This window comes from Zychaea mexicana (assembly GCF_025766255.1).
Source record: "Zychaea mexicana strain RSA 1403 chromosome Unknown BDB00scaffold_3, whole genome shotgun sequence".
NCBI lineage: Eukaryota > Fungi > Mucoromycota > Mucoromycetes > Mucorales > Lichtheimiaceae > Zychaea > Zychaea mexicana.
In genome coordinates, this window is record NW_026516666.1 from 492,230 (window position 1) to 508,879 (window position 16,650).

Below are 16,650 nucleotides of genomic sequence, written 5' to 3' on the forward strand. Positions count from 1 at the left end.
ATTTAAGAGCTAGTTTGATTGATTGACTTATTCAAGGTTGCAGCAGGCGCTAATGGCTGCTAATCTCACTTGTCCATTCGGTTCCGGTCATGGGTTCCCGGTGTGGTTGGCGGTGGGGGAGAGAATGAAGGTTCAGTTGTTGCTCAACAGTCTTTGAAAAGAGGGAGGGGAGGTTGTCGATGTATAATATAAAGGGTGGGAGTTGGGGGTTAGGGAGGGTAGAGCGAAGGAAAGAACAATTCTTCTTTGACAGCCGAAATGGCACACGCGCTACTACTACTACAACAACAAAAAGCGCCATTTAGTCGAATAAAGGAAAAGTGTATATTTAGCAAGTGTCAGAGGTTAAGATTGCCTTTCATGGTGTAACGGCCTTCTTGAAGTTTCACTTGACGAGCATTAATACTATTTGTGCGTTTTTTTTGTTGCTGTAATAGTAGTAGTGTGTGTTGTGTGCTAGGTGGGACGCTTGAAAGTTCAAAGGCTGGATAGATGGAATGAATCAACCCAACAAAAGACTAGCTGTTCGATTTTTTAATGAGGAAGGGCGAAGATCGATCCGGGTGTTATGCGTATACATTTTTATTTACAACCCCACCGCAACTCAACAACCTTCAACCCCCAATTCGCTTTGCGTCTTGCCGAACCGGTTCCGGAGGAGTTATTTGTCGGGGGGGGGGTGTTGATTACGGACTAAATAAAGAGAAGAACAAGTTTGTTATCACCGCTCCACGCGTTGTGCTACACACATTGTCCTGAAAATTGCTATGAGCACGAACCTAAAAAGCCTTTGCGTCTTCCAGAACAAAAAGCAAACACGAACGCAAATGGGCGCCGCCAAAAGCAAAGATAAAAAAACAACAGCCCGGGTCCGTGCTCCGTGAAATGCCAAAGCGAATTTTGTTTATTGTTTACTAACTCTGTGTTGCATGCGAATTGGTGTGTCAAAGAAAGAAAGAAAAAGGAAATAGCGAGCTGGGAGAGAGAGAGAAGGCTGTGGGTTGATGTCACAAGGAAGAGTGGGTTACGTGCACTCAAAGTAGGTTGGTGTGTGTGGTAATGGGGGTGGTGCTGTTGTGTGTATGTCAAGCGTACGTATGTGCGTGCGTGCGTGTGAATAAAGTAGAATGTTGATGTGCGGGATAGAGAGACAGATATGTGTGGTTGTGTGTATGCGCGTTTTTCAAGTAGTTTGATAGTAGGGAGATAATGGCAGCGCGAGGTTAGGATGTTCGGGAACGTATTTAAAAAGTAAAAGAGAAAATGATAATAAAAAAAAGACTATATATGAAGAATTCTAGAACAAAAGTAAAATTAACAGAACCGGTTGATGATGCCCATACATGCGAGGAACACGACTGTTTTGAGTCGAAGGTCGCCGCAAACACAACCGATCCATCGTCGCCATCGCGATTGTTGACCCGTGCCCGACGCTGCTCCCCATGCCTCTTCGTCGTCATGGTGACCGATGAGTGACGTCTGTTCCGGTTTGCCGTCATCGTTGCTGATTTCCTGGTTACTGCTCGCCGAGGATGTCGGGAGGAGCGGTACATCCTGTTCGTCGTTAGGATGTTGCTGGTGTTCCTGCTGCGGTAAGCGCACAGGTGCACTTTCGTTCTTGTTGGATGAAGACGACGTGACGATCCATTTTGTAATGTCACCTGTCGTTTGGTTAAGATAATAGCAAACAAACAAGAACAGACAGCTGGACACTGCCAAATTGAACCACCAGCCGAGTCCTTGAGCCCACGTAGGATCCGTCAACACAATCAACAGACCCTTGGTATCTGCAGCCAGCCACATGTGGAATTGGCCGATAAATGTTTCCAACGAGCATTTGCCGATAAATTCGTAAAATCTCGAGGTCGTGTTTCGCAGTCGTACGGTTGCGTTGCGCAGCGTGACAAATGCCAAGATAGGGATCCATGAAATGTAGGGTTGGTACGCAGTGTAGGCCTTCTTGTTGGGCTGCGACAATTCAAAGTTGAAATACCAGACCATGGCCAGGAACGAAATGATCACTGCGACGATCTTAAAGATCGGCCACAATCGGTGCTCGTGGAGCTTGTGTTCCGAAAACTTGATCGTGGCCAGCGCAAAGATCATGCCGCCATAGACAATCCAAGCATCCAGTGCCAGTCGGAAACGCCAGTCGACCGCATCCCAGTGGATGTTGAACAAAAACTCGAGCACATCAAATGTACCCTCCAGAACGCCAGGCAAATGGATAAACACGCCAGTAAGAACGCCCATGATGGCAATCTTGAGCAGCACAAACCAGACAATCTTGTTGGCCCCATGACCAATGTACATTGTAACCCAGATCACGCCAAACCAGAATGTCACGAGCGGCGTAAAGTAGTAGCTGAGATAGTTGGTGTCCATTACATACATCAAGACAAACGTCAACAGGTTGAGGCGGACCATCACGTTCAGGACACGGACAAGGCCAAAATCACTCTTCTTGTAAAAGAAAAAGAAATGGCCATAGCCTGTCTGGAACAGGTAGGCAGCAACGAGGACACGCATCACATTGTAGATACCAGCCGTTTGCGATGCACCCAAGAAATGATACACCAAAATGATGATCTGCATCCATCCCTTCCATTCGTCGGTCTGGGCACGGTTCAGGAAGCCTTGGTCGCCTTCCTTCTTGGAACGCAATGAGACAAGGCCGCCGAGTAAGGTGGCAATCATCAGCCATGTAAACTGGTCGGCGTTGAACGATTTCATCACCTTGCCAAACAAATGGGTGCGATCGCCAAAGTACATGTACACTACACCCAAACCGAATATAAACAGGGAAGCAAGCACCGGAGTTTCGGATGGGTAGAATCGGCGCATGAATTTCAGATGCGATCCTGAAATGATTGGACTTTTTAGCGTCTATTGCAATTCATCATCCGCACACTGCCCACATCACTTGCACTTGCCCCACTCTTTCTATTCTAGCCTAGAGAGGAGTCACGCTGTATGCCAAACAACACCCCTCAGAGAGCCCACAAAAGATAACTTACCATTGCTAAGCACATAGAAGCCAATAGGCACCCAGAGCAAAAAGAACAGTAGGATCGTGTTTTGATACCAAGCGGGAACCGGATAATGTGTGCAACACGTATTCTCCATGGGGAAATGCTTCGGAAGCAGATCATTGCAGCGGTAGTTGAGAGCCAAAGAGGCCTGGACCGCAGTGACACCGGGCTTATAGTGAAGACCATCATCGGTGATATTGACCGTACTCGAACAAATCTCGTTCCAAGCAAAAGGAATGACAAAAGGTGTTTGAGGCGACAACGTAGGTTCCTTGGCCTTGAGATAGTTGTTCATTTTGGTGATTTTGTCCATGGTCATTGTTTCACGACGCACATCATTGAGGAGATCAAACTGTGGGATTTCGACAGGCGAAAGCATGACGGCGTCGGCCACTTGATTGGATGCCTGAACGGCGGTCATGACTCGATCGACGACAACCCGCCATTCATCAAAGTAGTGTTCCTTCAGATGACGCATGTACCACACACCACTGCCAATAACCAGCAAGCTCGGCCGGTTTATCGGGTCGGTAGCGTTCAGCATTTCCCAGGTACGGGTCGAGTTGATGTAGGGATCCCACCAAAATTCATACGACATATCCAGTTCTTTCGAGTGGTATTTCCGGTCAATGTGCAAGGGGCCCTTGGTTTCGATGCCCTGCACAAACTTGGTCATCGAGTAGAACTGCTCTCGCATGATCGAGTCGCCAATATACAGCACTCGCGAGTGGTTCAGGCAGTTGGAAATCTCTTGTGGTGCGTATGTGTGTGGCATACAGCCAGATGGCTGCCATTTGGTATAATTCTCTTCGAGCCACCAGCCATCGTTTAGCATACCGTGGCATCGAGTTCGGTCGCGGGGTTCTGTTGTTGCGTTAATGTGGTAGTAGTTATAAATATACGGTTGACGTGGTGTAATGCGTAGAAAGTGTGTTTGTTAGACAACAGGTTTTTTTATAGGAACTCTTTGTTTGCTTTTGCAAAAACCGGGTAATAGGATTTTCTCTTCTTTAATAAATGCTATTTTTGCCTTACCTAGGACATAGCGACCAACGGCAGATAGGAGGACAAGGGAGAGTGTAAAGCCGGTAATAACCTGTATTACCTTTGAACGAGTGGAAGTTGTGGCGGCCGCGCCCATTGCGATTGTGCAATGAAGGTGTAGCAAATGGGAGATGAAAGAAGAAGAAGAAAGGGAAAAAAGAGGGTGTTGGAGAGCAAATGATTAGAACGGTTGGATTTGTTGGTAAATTGGATCTTGCTATTTTTTCTCTCTCCGTTTCTTTTGGTGCTTGACTTATTTAGTAGATCAAAACGGCTCTCTCTGTACTGTGAGTTGATTCTCAGTGGTCTCGTGTCGATCTCTTTTTTGTTATTTTTGAATTTCGTCACTCTCTTTATTTTTACGTTTTGTGGTCGTCGGTTGATTTTCTTCTCTATCTTTTAGTCTTCCTTTTGCTGGAAAACACAACAAATTTGGGGACCGAGACAAATTTGGTTTCATCTTATTGTTTGCTTGGTAACGGCCGATCAGTTGCCATGGTCTCGTTAATTTCTTTTTCTTTACCGGGTTGTCATGGAGATGCATATATACTACTGCTATACATGTACTTCTTAAAAACACTTGCACGGGCATGCATAGAGCAAGAGAGAGAACGAGATGCAGAGAGTACATGAGTGCCTAACAGCTTTTGGCAGGTCGTGTGCTGTAATCGAAATTGGACAATGTATGACAGAAAACGAGAGGGATCGCCGTGTAACTCTAAACCCAATATCAAATTACTCCGCTGGAATTTTCCATGCTGACTCGGGGATCTTTTTCACAGGCAATACGCACATATATATATCCAGGGGTTGATAACCTTGGCACACACACTAAGTGGCGTTAAGAGATGCTTTGAAATTGGTAGAAAAAATAAAGGAGGCTTTTTGTTATATGCAAAAAAGAAAGAAAGAGTAAGAAATAGGGGGAGGGATAGGTGTGCATGTGCAGCACCGGTTATGCACAGAAAAAATAAAAAAAGATGGTAACTAGCGTAGCATCTATTCCATTATAGTTGGTTGGTGCGATTAATAAGGCCTTTGCTATTTAGCTTTTAAAAGCTGCAATGAATTCCTGGTTCAAAAAGTCGCGGTTGTAGTTTTTGCGCATTTCCTTGAGCACTGTGTTTTCATTGACAAAGAGCGATCGTCGTTGTGCCTTGCTGTCTGCTGGTGCAGCCGTAGCAGCATTTTCGTCGACAACACCCAGAATGCGATCCAGCTTGGCACTCTTAAAGTCCACACGCTTTTCCAGGTACGGATAGAGCATGCTGGGATCTAGGCGGGCTAGATACCCCTCCGAAAGAATCGAGCGGAGAATCTCGGGCTTCACTAAAAAGATATTGCCAAGTTGTCGTAGCATCTCAAACAAGTCGTTGAGGGCGGGTATCTTGAACATCTGGATGACTTCTTCATACTTGGAGATATCTCTAATTTTAACCATCGTCATTTATTAGAAAGTAGATTTGAGTATTGTGCGAGCGAGCCTCGTAATATGTACATGCTAATGTAATTTATATTACTTTTTTCCCGTCGACTCGCTCTTTTTTCTTTTTTTACCCGTTTTGGAAAGGAAAGTAGAACTAGAACTTACTTGGACACCAAAAGACCTCCCGTCGGTGTGACGTAAAATTTCTTGAAATGATCAAGCAGCATTCTAATCCGCGTGGATAAGACAGTCATATTTAAGACTAGCTCTCTTTTTTTTTACACGAGTGTGTGGCATGATCTCTTTTGCTTAAAATGCTCGAGAGTATATATGAATACTTAAACTTACAGATGGAGCTTTTGACCGATATTGAACAAGAACGTTTCGAGGTTTTTGCCTTGTAGTGATTTACATGCGGCGCGGTAGATACGCGTTATGAAGTCAACAGTTTGAACACAAGGCTGGTAATAAGAGAGAATAATGTCAATAAGTGTTATATTCACGAGTAAAAAGTATTCTAGCTTACTAACTCACTAAATGCTTTATAGCCTTACCTGTGTTCCCATGCTCATCATTATTACATCTTCGTCCTTGGGCCTGAAATCATTTCGTTTTTGAAGCGATAAAAGTTCCTTAAGCCATGATGTTATGCTTTCCAGTTCCTTTCGTAGCACATCATTGGCCTTGTTTTCTAAAGCTGCCATGAATTTGTTTTTGCTTCCAAGTACATTTCGATGGACAGATGGTGTTCCCACCACGAGTGGAAGCTACATGGCAATATAGAATTATGTCATTCATATAGAAGCTAGTTTTCTCTCTCTCCCATCATATTCTGACATACCACTGCAGTTTGGAAATGCTTTTGCATTAATTGCATCACTTTAGTAGTCGTGGAAACTACTGCAAAACAGCTTGTATCGGGTTCCGCCTTGCTTCCGAGTTCTTCAATGACACTACCGTTGGAGTATAAATTAGCCTTTTTTGCCCCTCCAATGTATAATAGATGGTGCCACAAGCTAGCGCAATTATTACTATCACTATTACATACTCATCCAAAGCAATATCAAGGTATTTCGTGCCAATAAAATCGAGTAACACGCTGTATAGGAATAAGATGGATGTCGGCCTAAAAAAGGATTAGCTTAGCTCCTGTCCCTCTCTCTCTCGTCTACTTTAATTTTGAGTAACAAAGCTAGCATACAAATCTTGTGTATCTGAAAGCTCCATACAACGCACGATGGCTTCCGCGTGAATGTTTAGCATCCGCATGATAGCATCGCGTGAAAGTAGTTTAAACCCATCGTCATCGACCGTAATCAGATTGCCGCTGTCAGCAGCAGCCACACCGCCCATCATGCCTCCATTACCAGCACCACCAGCGGCGGCATTTCGTCCCCCGTTTTCGGTAAAGCCCGGTGATCCTCCGTCAAAACCGCGCTCGAACGGATTGGTCGACGTTGCCGCCGCTGGTTGGTCCGAAGGCGTGGATGGTGAAGTTGGATATAACATTGCACCTGAAGTGGATGCTGATATTTGGTTGAGCGTACGTGTTAACACAGATTGGTTTCGCGCAGAGTTCTTTTTGCGTTCTTGCTGTATGATGGATATTTTGAGAACGTCGATGGTCATGGGACCAGTTAATATTCTTTTTCCTTATAAAACGAACGAGCGTGCGTGTGCATGCACAGTCCTTCTCCCCCCGGAAAGTTTCTTAACTTTACCATGTAGTTTAAGAACTCTGCGATAATTCGACCAAACAGCTCGTTCAGTGCCTGTTTTTCGCGTGTCAAGTAGCGATCGGCTTCGGTATAGGGCACAAACAAGTCGCCCATACAGCGATCCAGCGCTTCCTCAGGCGATGCCGATGTAAGTAGCCCGCTTGCATCAGCAGCATCTGTCAACTTTGCTTCCTTGTCGCAGTAAAACTTGAGGTTATCTATCAGACGTTTGGTCTCTGCATGAGTGGATGCCAATGTTCTCAAATACGCCAGATGGGAATAGCGTTCTGCTCGTGAGAGTAGTAGTTCGACGTGGTTTAGGATCTATACGGATACAGATGGATGATGGCAACAAACAATAAACATATCCATCAGTACATTGCAATAAAGGTAATACTACTAGTGCCGCGTTGTAACTTGAGGCTATTTACTGTGGCCATTCATCAAATGAAGGAAAAGACGTCATTCTGGTACACAGAGAGGTCGATGAGTAAACAAAAGCATAAAAACTTACAGATTGAGCAAAAATGCGTTGGAGAAAAACTTGCATGACTGTGGCAGGCTGAGGGAACACGGCTGAAATGATGTTTGCCTCTTTACGCACGGTAATACGGATATCATCGTATAGTTTCACTAAACTTGTATCAACCTCGGGAGGTGGGATATTCGGATTTGACAGATCGAAATTACTATATAGCACAAAAATAAATAGAATTAGGTCTTCTCAATTCATCACATGCTGCTAAATAATAGTTATTGTTTATGTTGATGTGTTTGCGCTAAGACTTACTCTTCGGATCTCCGTAGTTCCTCCATTTCCTCAATCTTTTTATTGGATATGAAAAATTCGTGCTGATTGACATAGGTCTGCACGCAAGAAGCGCCACCATTGAACTCGAATAAAACCTTTGCCCGATGCTGAGTCCCGGATTATAAAGAAAAGATAAAAGACAGGTTAGCTATGTAAACGGATATTCGCATTGTCGTTGTTGTTGCCTGATGTCCGAGACAGACAGACAAACAAACACAAACAAAGCCAACTTACTGCCATGACACGCGGATCGCCTTCTTTGTATGCCCGATCAAAATCTTCGAGCATCTCCTTTTCAAAGCTTTCACAAAACTTCTCGATGCCTATACGAGCCTTAAAAATAATAAAAAGTTATGAACAAAGTTAAAAGCTGTCAGATTCTCATATTCACTTGAATCTTTTAGAGTCAGTAGCTAATCACACGAGGTTTGATTCTTAGAGTATTACCTTCACATCATTATCCACCTCCTTGGCAACAGCATTGAGACGTCGGCAGATGATTGCAGCCTATATACCCCCTTACTCACCAATTAGTTTATCAAGACTTATGGATGCTAATTGTGTTGTTGACATCCCCCAGCCAACATTACCTTAAGCTGACCCTCATCGCCACCTTCACATAGCAGACTTAATCGTTCGGAATTGCCTTCTTGGAACTCCATAAAGTATTCGATAATGTCGCGACTTTCGGATGCTCTTGACCGTTGTTTATCGATTGTCTCGAGCTGTTCACCAATCCGAATTGCTGTGTTTCCAACGTCACCGATATGACTTTCTAAACTATCGTATGAGCGATAAACATCCTATATTTTGTTTTCACCGTGGAAAGCAATATGTTAACGGTACAATTCCTCTCTTTTCACTCTCTTCGCTGGTAATCTGACTTTTTACCTCGAACGCGCTTTGCATATCCGCAATATCTTGTTTATATTGATGCTCAACAATTTGTGTTGAATTTTCTAGTTCGTCGCACTGCTCCTGTACTCGTGTCCGAAGCTGTACTAGTTCTTCAAGCACATTCTCAAAGGTTCGAACGAACGGTTTTGGATCGAATGCAGCTAGAGGAAAGGCAAGTCTTCAGTTTTGACACTTTTTTGTTGAGTTCTTTTTAAGATAAGATGTGTACGAACCTGCACCAGCTTGATCTTTCAACTGGCTCACTAAGTCGCTCGATATTTTTTCCATAAAGTCATCGGTTGACACATTTCCCTTTATTTTCAAATGTAATTAATTGTTAGCATAAATAGTTTTTTTCATCCACCATCCGACACAAGTTTTCAGTCTAGTCACTTTTTGCTTTACAATAGCACTCAGTAGTAATTTAGCAGTAACAATTGTATACCTTAAATGTGTCAATCGTCAAGAGTTTCTTGACATCGGAAGAAAGGTCGAATAGTCGGGCACCACCTCTCGACCGTGATGAAGCTGACATTTTCCCGTATATGCAAAGTAGAGGAAAACGTTGGGATTCGTCGAGGCACACACAAAGTCTGGCGGAGTTGCTTGGCAGGATATCACACAAATGGAAAGGAGTTTGTGTGACCTCGCGATCTTTTTGATTAAACTGACAGCGGGGGTGTGAGGACAAACTTTTTTTCCTTACTACGTACAGGTACTGGTACTTTAGTTCATAGTTCCATATTGAAGACATATCAATAAGTCCTAAAAACATATGAAGAAAAGGCCCTATCATTATTGATGATAAATGTTGCTAATTTGGCATATTGATAAGCGCTGTTTCCATGGCAACCGACTAGACCCACCATAGGGTTTATCCTTATTCAGCGTCTATAGCATCAGATTGAGCTTCCAAACACTTACTTGCCACAAGCATAATCTATTTATTTCAACCCAGCAAGGTGGAAGTCATCGGCATCATAATGATATTTATGACACGGAGATCGGTTAATGTTTGTACTATGCCACATCACAGTCGTAGCGACTAGTTTTAGCACTAGTAAACACATGTAAAATGTGCTGTGAGCTTGATTAATGGTATGTGGAAGCTATGCTCAAGATTTCAAAAAAGAGATGCTCTTGCTTCCAATGCTACCACAAGTTGAATAAAGCGAGCGAGAAGATCCGCTACCCCGCCTGGTTGGCGTACAAAAAGCTCTTTACCCAATGAGGCCCGATAGCTTGAATGGTTGTTTTGGCTCCGGCTCTGTCGGCGCTCGTAGCTATCTGTTCAACACTCGCTTCAGAGACTATCATGGTCGTCTTCACACTGTCGGTTCCGGCTTTCTTTTTGCTTGAAAAAGTTGATTGATGTACACGGGTCAACAGTACTATAAACCGATCGAAATTTCTATTATTTCAAATTTTTTATATTTTTACAAAGAAAATGACAAAAAGAATGTATATTTATATACAATGATCATGAAGGAGAGGGGTTGCTCTATCGATTTATATTTAAGCTTAATCTTGTATCTAGTTAGATTTACTATCGTTGTTTCTACGAAGTTCATGGACCTTTTGTACGAGCGGTTGCCAAATGTTGTGAGGACCGTAATGCATATAGTACAAGCCTATACCGGCACCCGCCAAATGTGCGTAATGATCAAACCTCCGCCATCCCAACAAAATACCAGCAAAGTCAAAGCCCACCATGGCTGGCAGCGCATAGCCCATCTTGATCGGTATAAACGGCAAGAATATCAGTGAAACGCTTGAATTGGGGTAGAGATAAGCTGTACCAGCGAGCAAGCCATAGATAGCGCCACTTGCACCAAGGCTGGGCATCACCGGACGGAAACGACGCGTGGCGAGACCCAGGACATGGCTGGCAACATTGGCACCGATACCTGTTGCTAGATAGGATGCAACAAACTGTTCCCGTCCGAGATGTTGATGAATGACCATACCAAACGAATAAAGACCCATCATGTTGAGCATCAAATGGAACACCTCTTGGTGTGAAAAGCAGCTTGTCACCATTGTGATGGAGGAGGTTAACGAGTTTCGATTTGCTGGGTTATGTGTAAACCACTTGGTCATGAACGGTAGCATGCGAAAGGATTGCCAGCAGCCAAACACAGCTACATTGATACCGATCAGTGTCCACAGCGTTTTTTCTGCCTCGGTTAATGAGGTCAACTTGTCAACGACGATCAAATATGCCCGCACAACGTCTCGTGGTAACATGTCTAGTTGTTCAAGTCGTTGTCGTGCTTTCTCAAGCATTTCTTGTCGTCGTTCGCGCATCCATGCTTGCTTGGCTTGAATGAACTCACCCAGTGTTAGTTCCTCGTTGTTGCCAAACCAGGACGATCGTTGTCGTAGTCGCTGCCAGAAAGTAACTTGATTTCGATCGTAAATGACTGCTGCGACTATGAATGCAGCAGTTGAAGCTGTAAGGCCAAAGAGAGCTGGTCCCAGGTATCGAACAGGTGGATCAAAGCCATTTCCAGCTGTACGGTTAGGAGAAACAGAAAAGACAATGGGGTCCGGTCGTTTACGTGTGCTGCCGCGTAGTCGAGAGTATACACGTATCCCTTGTTGCTGATGCTGCAGTCGTTGGCATGATGATGGCCGAAAACAAGATCCAGCTGATGGCAGTAATTGTGTGGATCCTCGCTTAAGCAACGTTGTTGGTATCATGAATATACGCGAAGCTTGTCGGGGAAGAAAGCGAGAAAAAGTGAGAAGTTGTTTACCAGTTTCGTAAAGGACAAATGTTTTGCCGCTTGCCAACAGCCGGAATAGGAGCTGAGAGAAAACACAATAACAAAATTCTTGACGAGTAGGTGGCGGCAATCATTTCTCTTTTTAATATCTCGCAACCAATAGTAGAATAGGTAACACAACATTTACTCGATTTTCCAAGTTTATTATCAGAAGAGGCACTGTCAGGAGGGAATATACCGACCAAGCTGCCGTGCTTGATGCTGCAATCAAAGTCAATTTAAATAGTCTTATATGTCGCGTCTATATAAAAGCGTATCTGGAAACAATTGTGCCCGCTTGATATCTCGCGGATGGTATCTTTATAAATGCAGATGCTGTCCACTCGAGTATAGGGGAAGAACAAAGAAAGTGCACACAAAGCCCAGTTACTAAAATATCTCCTGCATTGTATGATAAATCATTTTTACATATATGATATGAGGAGCAGGGCAATGATAGTAAACTGTTTATGTGTAAGAGACAGCAATTTAAAATATGTATTGAGTAACTTAAGACTGTCTTGCCGAACTATGATACGTCATTTGAGTTGGTGGCACCAATGATAAATTTGATGACTAGTAAAAAGAGCAAAGAAGCCTGGTGGGACATCATATAATACTGTGTTGGAAAAAAAAGAAAGAGGCGGGCAATATATAAAGAGGAGAGATATATAGAGAAAGGAAGAGAGCAAATCAAATGTACAATACAAAAAGAAGTAGGAAAAGAGAAAAGTGGAGGGATGCTTTTTTTGTTTTGAGATTTTGACAGTTGGGTAGAGTTTCTGGCACTTTTGGATGAGTTGGTCGGTGGATATGATGTATTAAATGGAAGAAGTACCAAAGGCGGAATTTGCAGAGAAGGTGTAGCTGCCGTTTGGTTAGCTGGTGGATGGAGGTCGCATGTACGTATGTTTGTGGCCCTATGTATGAGCAAACATCAGGTAGGGAGAATGGATCTCGAAGTATAATGATGCTTGTTCAAAATATGTGTTTTTCAAGCTTCCATTGGACTGTCCGGCCGAGCATCATCATCATCATCGTCGTCGTCGTCGTCGTCGCGCTCGTCATCCGAGTTTCTATGATGGCTTCCATTGCGCGAATCCATGGCAATACTTCCACCACCGTAACCACCAACCAAAATGGCATTCACTGGTGTTTCATCCCATATTTGGCACAGGACATCATGGGGTAAGCTTCGGAATGCTTGTGTCCGCACCACCGAACCAAACCGTTCAAACATGAAATGCAGCGCGTTTTGCTGTAATCCTCGCTGACCAGCCATTCCAGCACAATGAAATATCTTGCTGACGCTTTCCGTATCCATATCGCTGTGCAGCCGTCGAACGCACAGGGCCAAGAGTCGAGGAAGTAGGTACAGATTGGCCATTACCAACAGGTCGGCGATCAGCTCTGCGGGTAAAAAGTCATCCAATGTGTCTGTGTATAGGAACCGAACAAACGCCTCCAAGACAAAGAATGGTTCGGGGAGTGTGAGCGTGTCGGATATGGATTCTGCCATGCCCGAACTCAGTAAATGTGCGAAATGTGGCCAACGTGCCAGTAGGACCAGTCGATGTGCCCGGATGTATCGCCCGCCGTCTTCGTCTTTGGATGATCGTATAGAAAAATCCGCGCTTTGGGATTGTTGGATCAGCAGTCCGACCAGATCTGTGCCGAGCTGAGGAGGCGGCACTGGCATGATCCCATACTCTTTCAAATCGACGCGAAGCAAGTACGCATAGTAATCGTCGGGTTCTTCGTCAATATCGTTGCCGCATAGGTAAAACGACGTGTCGTGTTCGGCCATGGCAAAACTTAGCCAGTTGTAGCCTTCAAAGACGGAGCCCATGTCTCGATGCTGCCACTGCATCGACGTCAGATCCAAACTCCACAATCCTGTAGCAGGGATATCACCAGCCACTGTTGACTGCGAGTGGGTAACAGCCACAACCAGCTGATCGCCACAGATCTGGGAAAACCGTTGGCCCGTCAAGGATGGCGCAGAGGGAGAGTCGATTTCGAGATGGGTGACGCCGTGTCGGTCAACGTCGATGAAGGATAAATGGTTGGATCGGCTCATGTCTTCTTCAAATCCACCAAACAGGTAAAGCCGTTTGTTGTACATGAAACTGATATGTTGCGAGCGACGGACAAAGGGTATAGGAGCTTGCCATTCCCAAGTATTGAGATCCAGCACGAGCAAGGTGTCGGCAAAGGTGCCCTCGGTTGCCGATAATCCACCGGCGATATAGAGCTTGTCGTCATAAATGGTCGCCGAGTGGCGCATGCGTCCATCAGGTCGGATGCCGTATGTTTCAGGCTGCCACCATGTCAACGAATCCAGGTCGAGCACTGCAACGTCATCAAAAAATCTTCCATCCTCTTCGCCGTTACCACCAAACACAACCAGCTTGTTTCGGTTTTTCCACAGCGTCGTCGTATGGTCGTTGCGCTTTGCAGGCAGTCGGCCTTTGGTGTAGATGACGCGAGACCATTGATGGGTTTTCAACGAGAGTTTGTAGAGGGCGTTAAAGACGTCGTCGGTGTACTGGTCAAAGCCGCCAAAGATATAGATGCTATCGCCGACCACGGACAGCGAAGCACCTACTAAAGACCCCAAGGACTCGCCCGTGGTTCGAAAAGGTTTGGTGGAGCTTTTTACAGATAAACCGTTAGTACCGTTGCTCCCGCCGCCGTTGCCGCTACCTCCTCCGTTAGTTAATGATGACGGCGTCAGTTCGCGCGTCGGGCTATGCGTCGAACGAGGTGTGCCAGGTGCGGAGCTATTCATGATCGTTCTTTTTTATGCTTCTTTAAAAAAAAAAGTGGCTTGACCGAAAAAAGTCGCACCCCTTTTTTCCCGTTATATTAAAGTTGCTTCTATATTTTTCTTCTTCCGATTCCTTTGTATACGCGGAGGGGGGGGGAGGGGATTTTACTGAATTATACAAAGAGGCAACAAGGAGTGTGTATTTGTGGTTTGAGCGATCGGCTTTTGTTGTCGGGGGTGCAGGTTAAATTTAGAAAAATGGAAATTTGTTGTGGATGAACAAAGAAATCAGGTGTGAAGCGCGAGTGAGGAAACAATGGTGAATATTTCCACTGTTACTAGCACTCAATGACAAATGTTGTGAATTGTATCAAAGAAGAGATCGCTTGATAATGATCACTTCACACAAGTTGAGCGGGCCTTTTTTCTTTTTTGTCTGCAGCTGTGCCGTGGTTCCAACTCTCCCAATCATTTTAACTCAGACCAAGGATGTTATCGTCATCGAACCAATCGGTTGATTGTTTAACCTTTTTTGCTGTCCTCATTCGGCATAGCATTCCATACACTAGAATATCCTGCCTACGGATTACTCATTACTATCATACTATACACTCAGTGAAAGGGTCTATCTTTGGCGTTAGATTTCCCATTAATCCAACACATATCACGTTGTAGATGGACTCACTTTCCAATGGAGCTCCTCCACCCATCCGATCACAGTGTACCACATATCTATCGCTTTGATATCCTGCTGTAGATGCATGCGCCACAACGGTTCTGCTTCTTGTTCAATAAGGACAATAACACTTTCCTTAAAAGGATTAGCCAACCCGTAAGCGAACTTTATCAGTGCATTCAAAGCTCTCCTCCGTTTCCATCCTCCATTTAAATATAGCGGGCACCCTCTCTCTATGAATGATTTCAATAACGATCAATAATAAAAACTAAACATAATACTCATTCCAAATTTTAGCAGATTTTTGAAAAAGTGAAATGTACAGATGGATGATAGAGTAGGCCTATTAGTAGATATATTTGAGGATGGCACCGCTTTTTTTACACGGAGGAGATGATATCATCTGCCGTTTGTTAGAAAGCTGATTAGTATCTCGTTTCAATCCATTATAACATGTCCGTTACAACTTACTATCAATCGGGTACCCACGAATGTTTGGAGACTTGTTGTGGCTGGAGAAAAGTGCTGTCGTGGAGGCTGGTATTGCTGCTGTAGCGTCTAAACCGGTTGCTTCTGCTTCTGGTCCTGTTGCTGAGTGTTTCCAATCTCACTATTATTATTATTATTGTTGTAGTTGTTGTTGTTGACTTCCCCAATGTTGCTGTCATTATACGAAGGCGCGGTTGACGAGAGTTTGAATTGGTACTGGACCTCGGTTCCTTTAACATGTGGCAACCAAAACCGTGGGAACGCCACCAGGACCAATATCAAAATAAACACTGCACAAAATTTGATCAGCCCAACTGTGACAATGGTCTGGGCAAGTTCGCGACCACCAAAGTACGCTAGGGAAAAGACAGCCAACAAGAACGATCCGAGCGTGTTACAAGCCAACAGGACCGCGAATGCCCAAAAAGGACGACCGTACAAGGGTCGGATGTCTTGTGTACCGCGATCGTACAGCCATAGTAAAAAGAACCCAAAGTATACCAAGACGGCAAAGTTCAAAAGGGTCAAGCCAGGATAAACGTCGACAAGCACTCCCAAGATGACGCAAGCGGTTGTAATTAATACAATGCCGAGTAGATACCATCGACCTCTTTGAAGCGTCATTTGTGCGCCAAACAAACCGGTTTCATTTTCGTCTCGCAGGCGTCGATAGGATACTTGGCCGAGAAGATCAATCATAATCCACCATGTGAACAGCGGTAATGCGTCGTCGAGATAAGTTGCTGATGCTTCAAGATCGTATCCAATTGCTGTAGTACTGTAATGTGCGGCAATCGGGAGAACCGACGCAATGATTATGACGAGTGCTGTAATGATGATGTTTGGGTATACTCTTTGATGCGAATCGGATTTGAACCACATAATAGCTGCGCCTATTGTTGCTCCGCAAGCGAGAGCAATTAATGTGACATTAATCCCAAGTACGGTGCTTGTTGCGGGCATTCGTATAGTCAGATAACAGTACGCGGTATCAACCAAAGATATAAATTGAAAAGAAG

The 16,650-nt window shown here is 44.5% G+C and overlaps 5 protein-coding genes across 5 annotated transcripts; all 5 read right to left on the minus strand.

Moving 5' to 3' along the window:
- Positions 1 to 872: 872 nt before the first annotated feature.
- On the minus strand, positions 873 to 4,071 carry BDB00DRAFT_797561 (10 TM acyl transferase domain found in Cas1p-domain-containing protein). Its single transcript, XM_053121553.1, has 2 exons — positions 3,018 to 4,071; positions 873 to 2,861 (listed from the first exon to the last, which is right to left on the minus strand). Exons 1-2 carry the CDS (start codon positions 3,865 to 3,867, stop codon positions 1,315 to 1,317), a joined length of 2,397 nt encoding a protein of 798 aa, XP_052985225.1. The 5' UTR covers positions 3,868 to 4,071; the 3' UTR covers positions 873 to 1,314.
- A 724-nt stretch (positions 4,072 to 4,795) lies between these two features.
- Positions 4,796 to 9,509, minus strand: BDB00DRAFT_327915 (exocyst complex component Sec10-like protein). Its single transcript, XM_053116960.1, has 16 exons — positions 9,374 to 9,509; positions 9,162 to 9,240; positions 8,923 to 9,089; positions 8,622 to 8,834; positions 8,479 to 8,538; positions 8,266 to 8,364; positions 8,011 to 8,138; positions 7,735 to 7,909; positions 7,224 to 7,544; positions 6,704 to 7,095; positions 6,551 to 6,628; positions 6,344 to 6,455; positions 6,057 to 6,269; positions 5,851 to 5,963; positions 5,668 to 5,730; positions 4,796 to 5,503 (listed from the first exon to the last, which is right to left on the minus strand). The coding sequence occupies exons 1-16, from the start codon at positions 9,461 to 9,463 to the stop codon at positions 5,122 to 5,124; spliced, it is 2,685 nt and encodes an 894-aa protein (XP_052985226.1). The 5' UTR covers positions 9,464 to 9,509; the 3' UTR covers positions 4,796 to 5,121.
- Positions 9,510 to 10,461: 952 nt separating this feature from the next.
- On the minus strand, positions 10,462 to 11,175 carry BDB00DRAFT_754155 (uncharacterized protein; the record flags this gene model as incomplete). The annotated part of the gene is made up of 1 exon (XM_053118740.1): positions 10,462 to 11,175. One exon carries the CDS (start codon positions 11,173 to 11,175, stop codon positions 10,462 to 10,464), a length of 714 nt encoding a protein of 237 aa, XP_052985227.1.
- Positions 11,176 to 13,203: 2,028 nt separating this feature from the next.
- BDB00DRAFT_741588 (uncharacterized protein) lies at positions 13,204 to 14,373 on the minus strand (the record flags this gene model as incomplete). Its single annotated transcript, XM_053118463.1, has 1 exon — positions 13,204 to 14,373. A coding segment is annotated over one exon (1,170 nt), but the record flags the coding sequence as incomplete, so codon positions are not given.
- A 1,096-nt stretch (positions 14,374 to 15,469) lies between these two features.
- BDB00DRAFT_935217 (uncharacterized protein) lies at positions 15,470 to 16,650 on the minus strand. Its single transcript, XM_053129184.1, has 2 exons — positions 15,614 to 16,650; positions 15,470 to 15,545 (listed from the first exon to the last, which is right to left on the minus strand). Exon 1 carries the CDS (start codon positions 16,592 to 16,594, stop codon positions 15,701 to 15,703), a length of 894 nt encoding a protein of 297 aa, XP_052985229.1. The 5' UTR covers positions 16,595 to 16,650; the 3' UTR covers positions 15,470 to 15,545; positions 15,614 to 15,700.

Bases quoted from the DNA above. Each gene is read 5' to 3' on its own strand.
- BDB00DRAFT_935217 (XM_053129184.1), bottom strand. From the start codon at position 16,594: ATGCCCGCAACAAGCACCGTACTTGGGATTAATGTCACATTAATTGCT.
- BDB00DRAFT_327915 (XM_053116960.1), bottom strand. From the start codon at position 9,463: ATGTCAGCTTCATCACGGTCGAGAGGTGGTGCCCGACTATTCGACCTT. The intron at 8,365-8,478 runs GTAATACTCTAA...ATTATTTTTAAG, and splicing joins AGGTGGATAATGATGTGAAG to GCTCGTATAGGCATCGAGAA. The intron at 8,139-8,265 runs GTAAGTTGGCTT...TCCGGGACTCAG, and splicing joins GCGATCCGCGTGTCATGGCA to CATCGGGCAAAGGTTTTATT.
- BDB00DRAFT_797561 (XM_053121553.1), bottom strand. From the start codon at position 3,867: ATGCTAAACGATGGCTGGTGGCTCGAAGAGAATTATACCAAATGGCAG. The intron at 2,862-3,017 runs GTAAGTTATCTT...CAATCATTTCAG, and splicing joins CTTCTATGTGCTTAGCAATG to GATCGCATCTGAAATTCATG.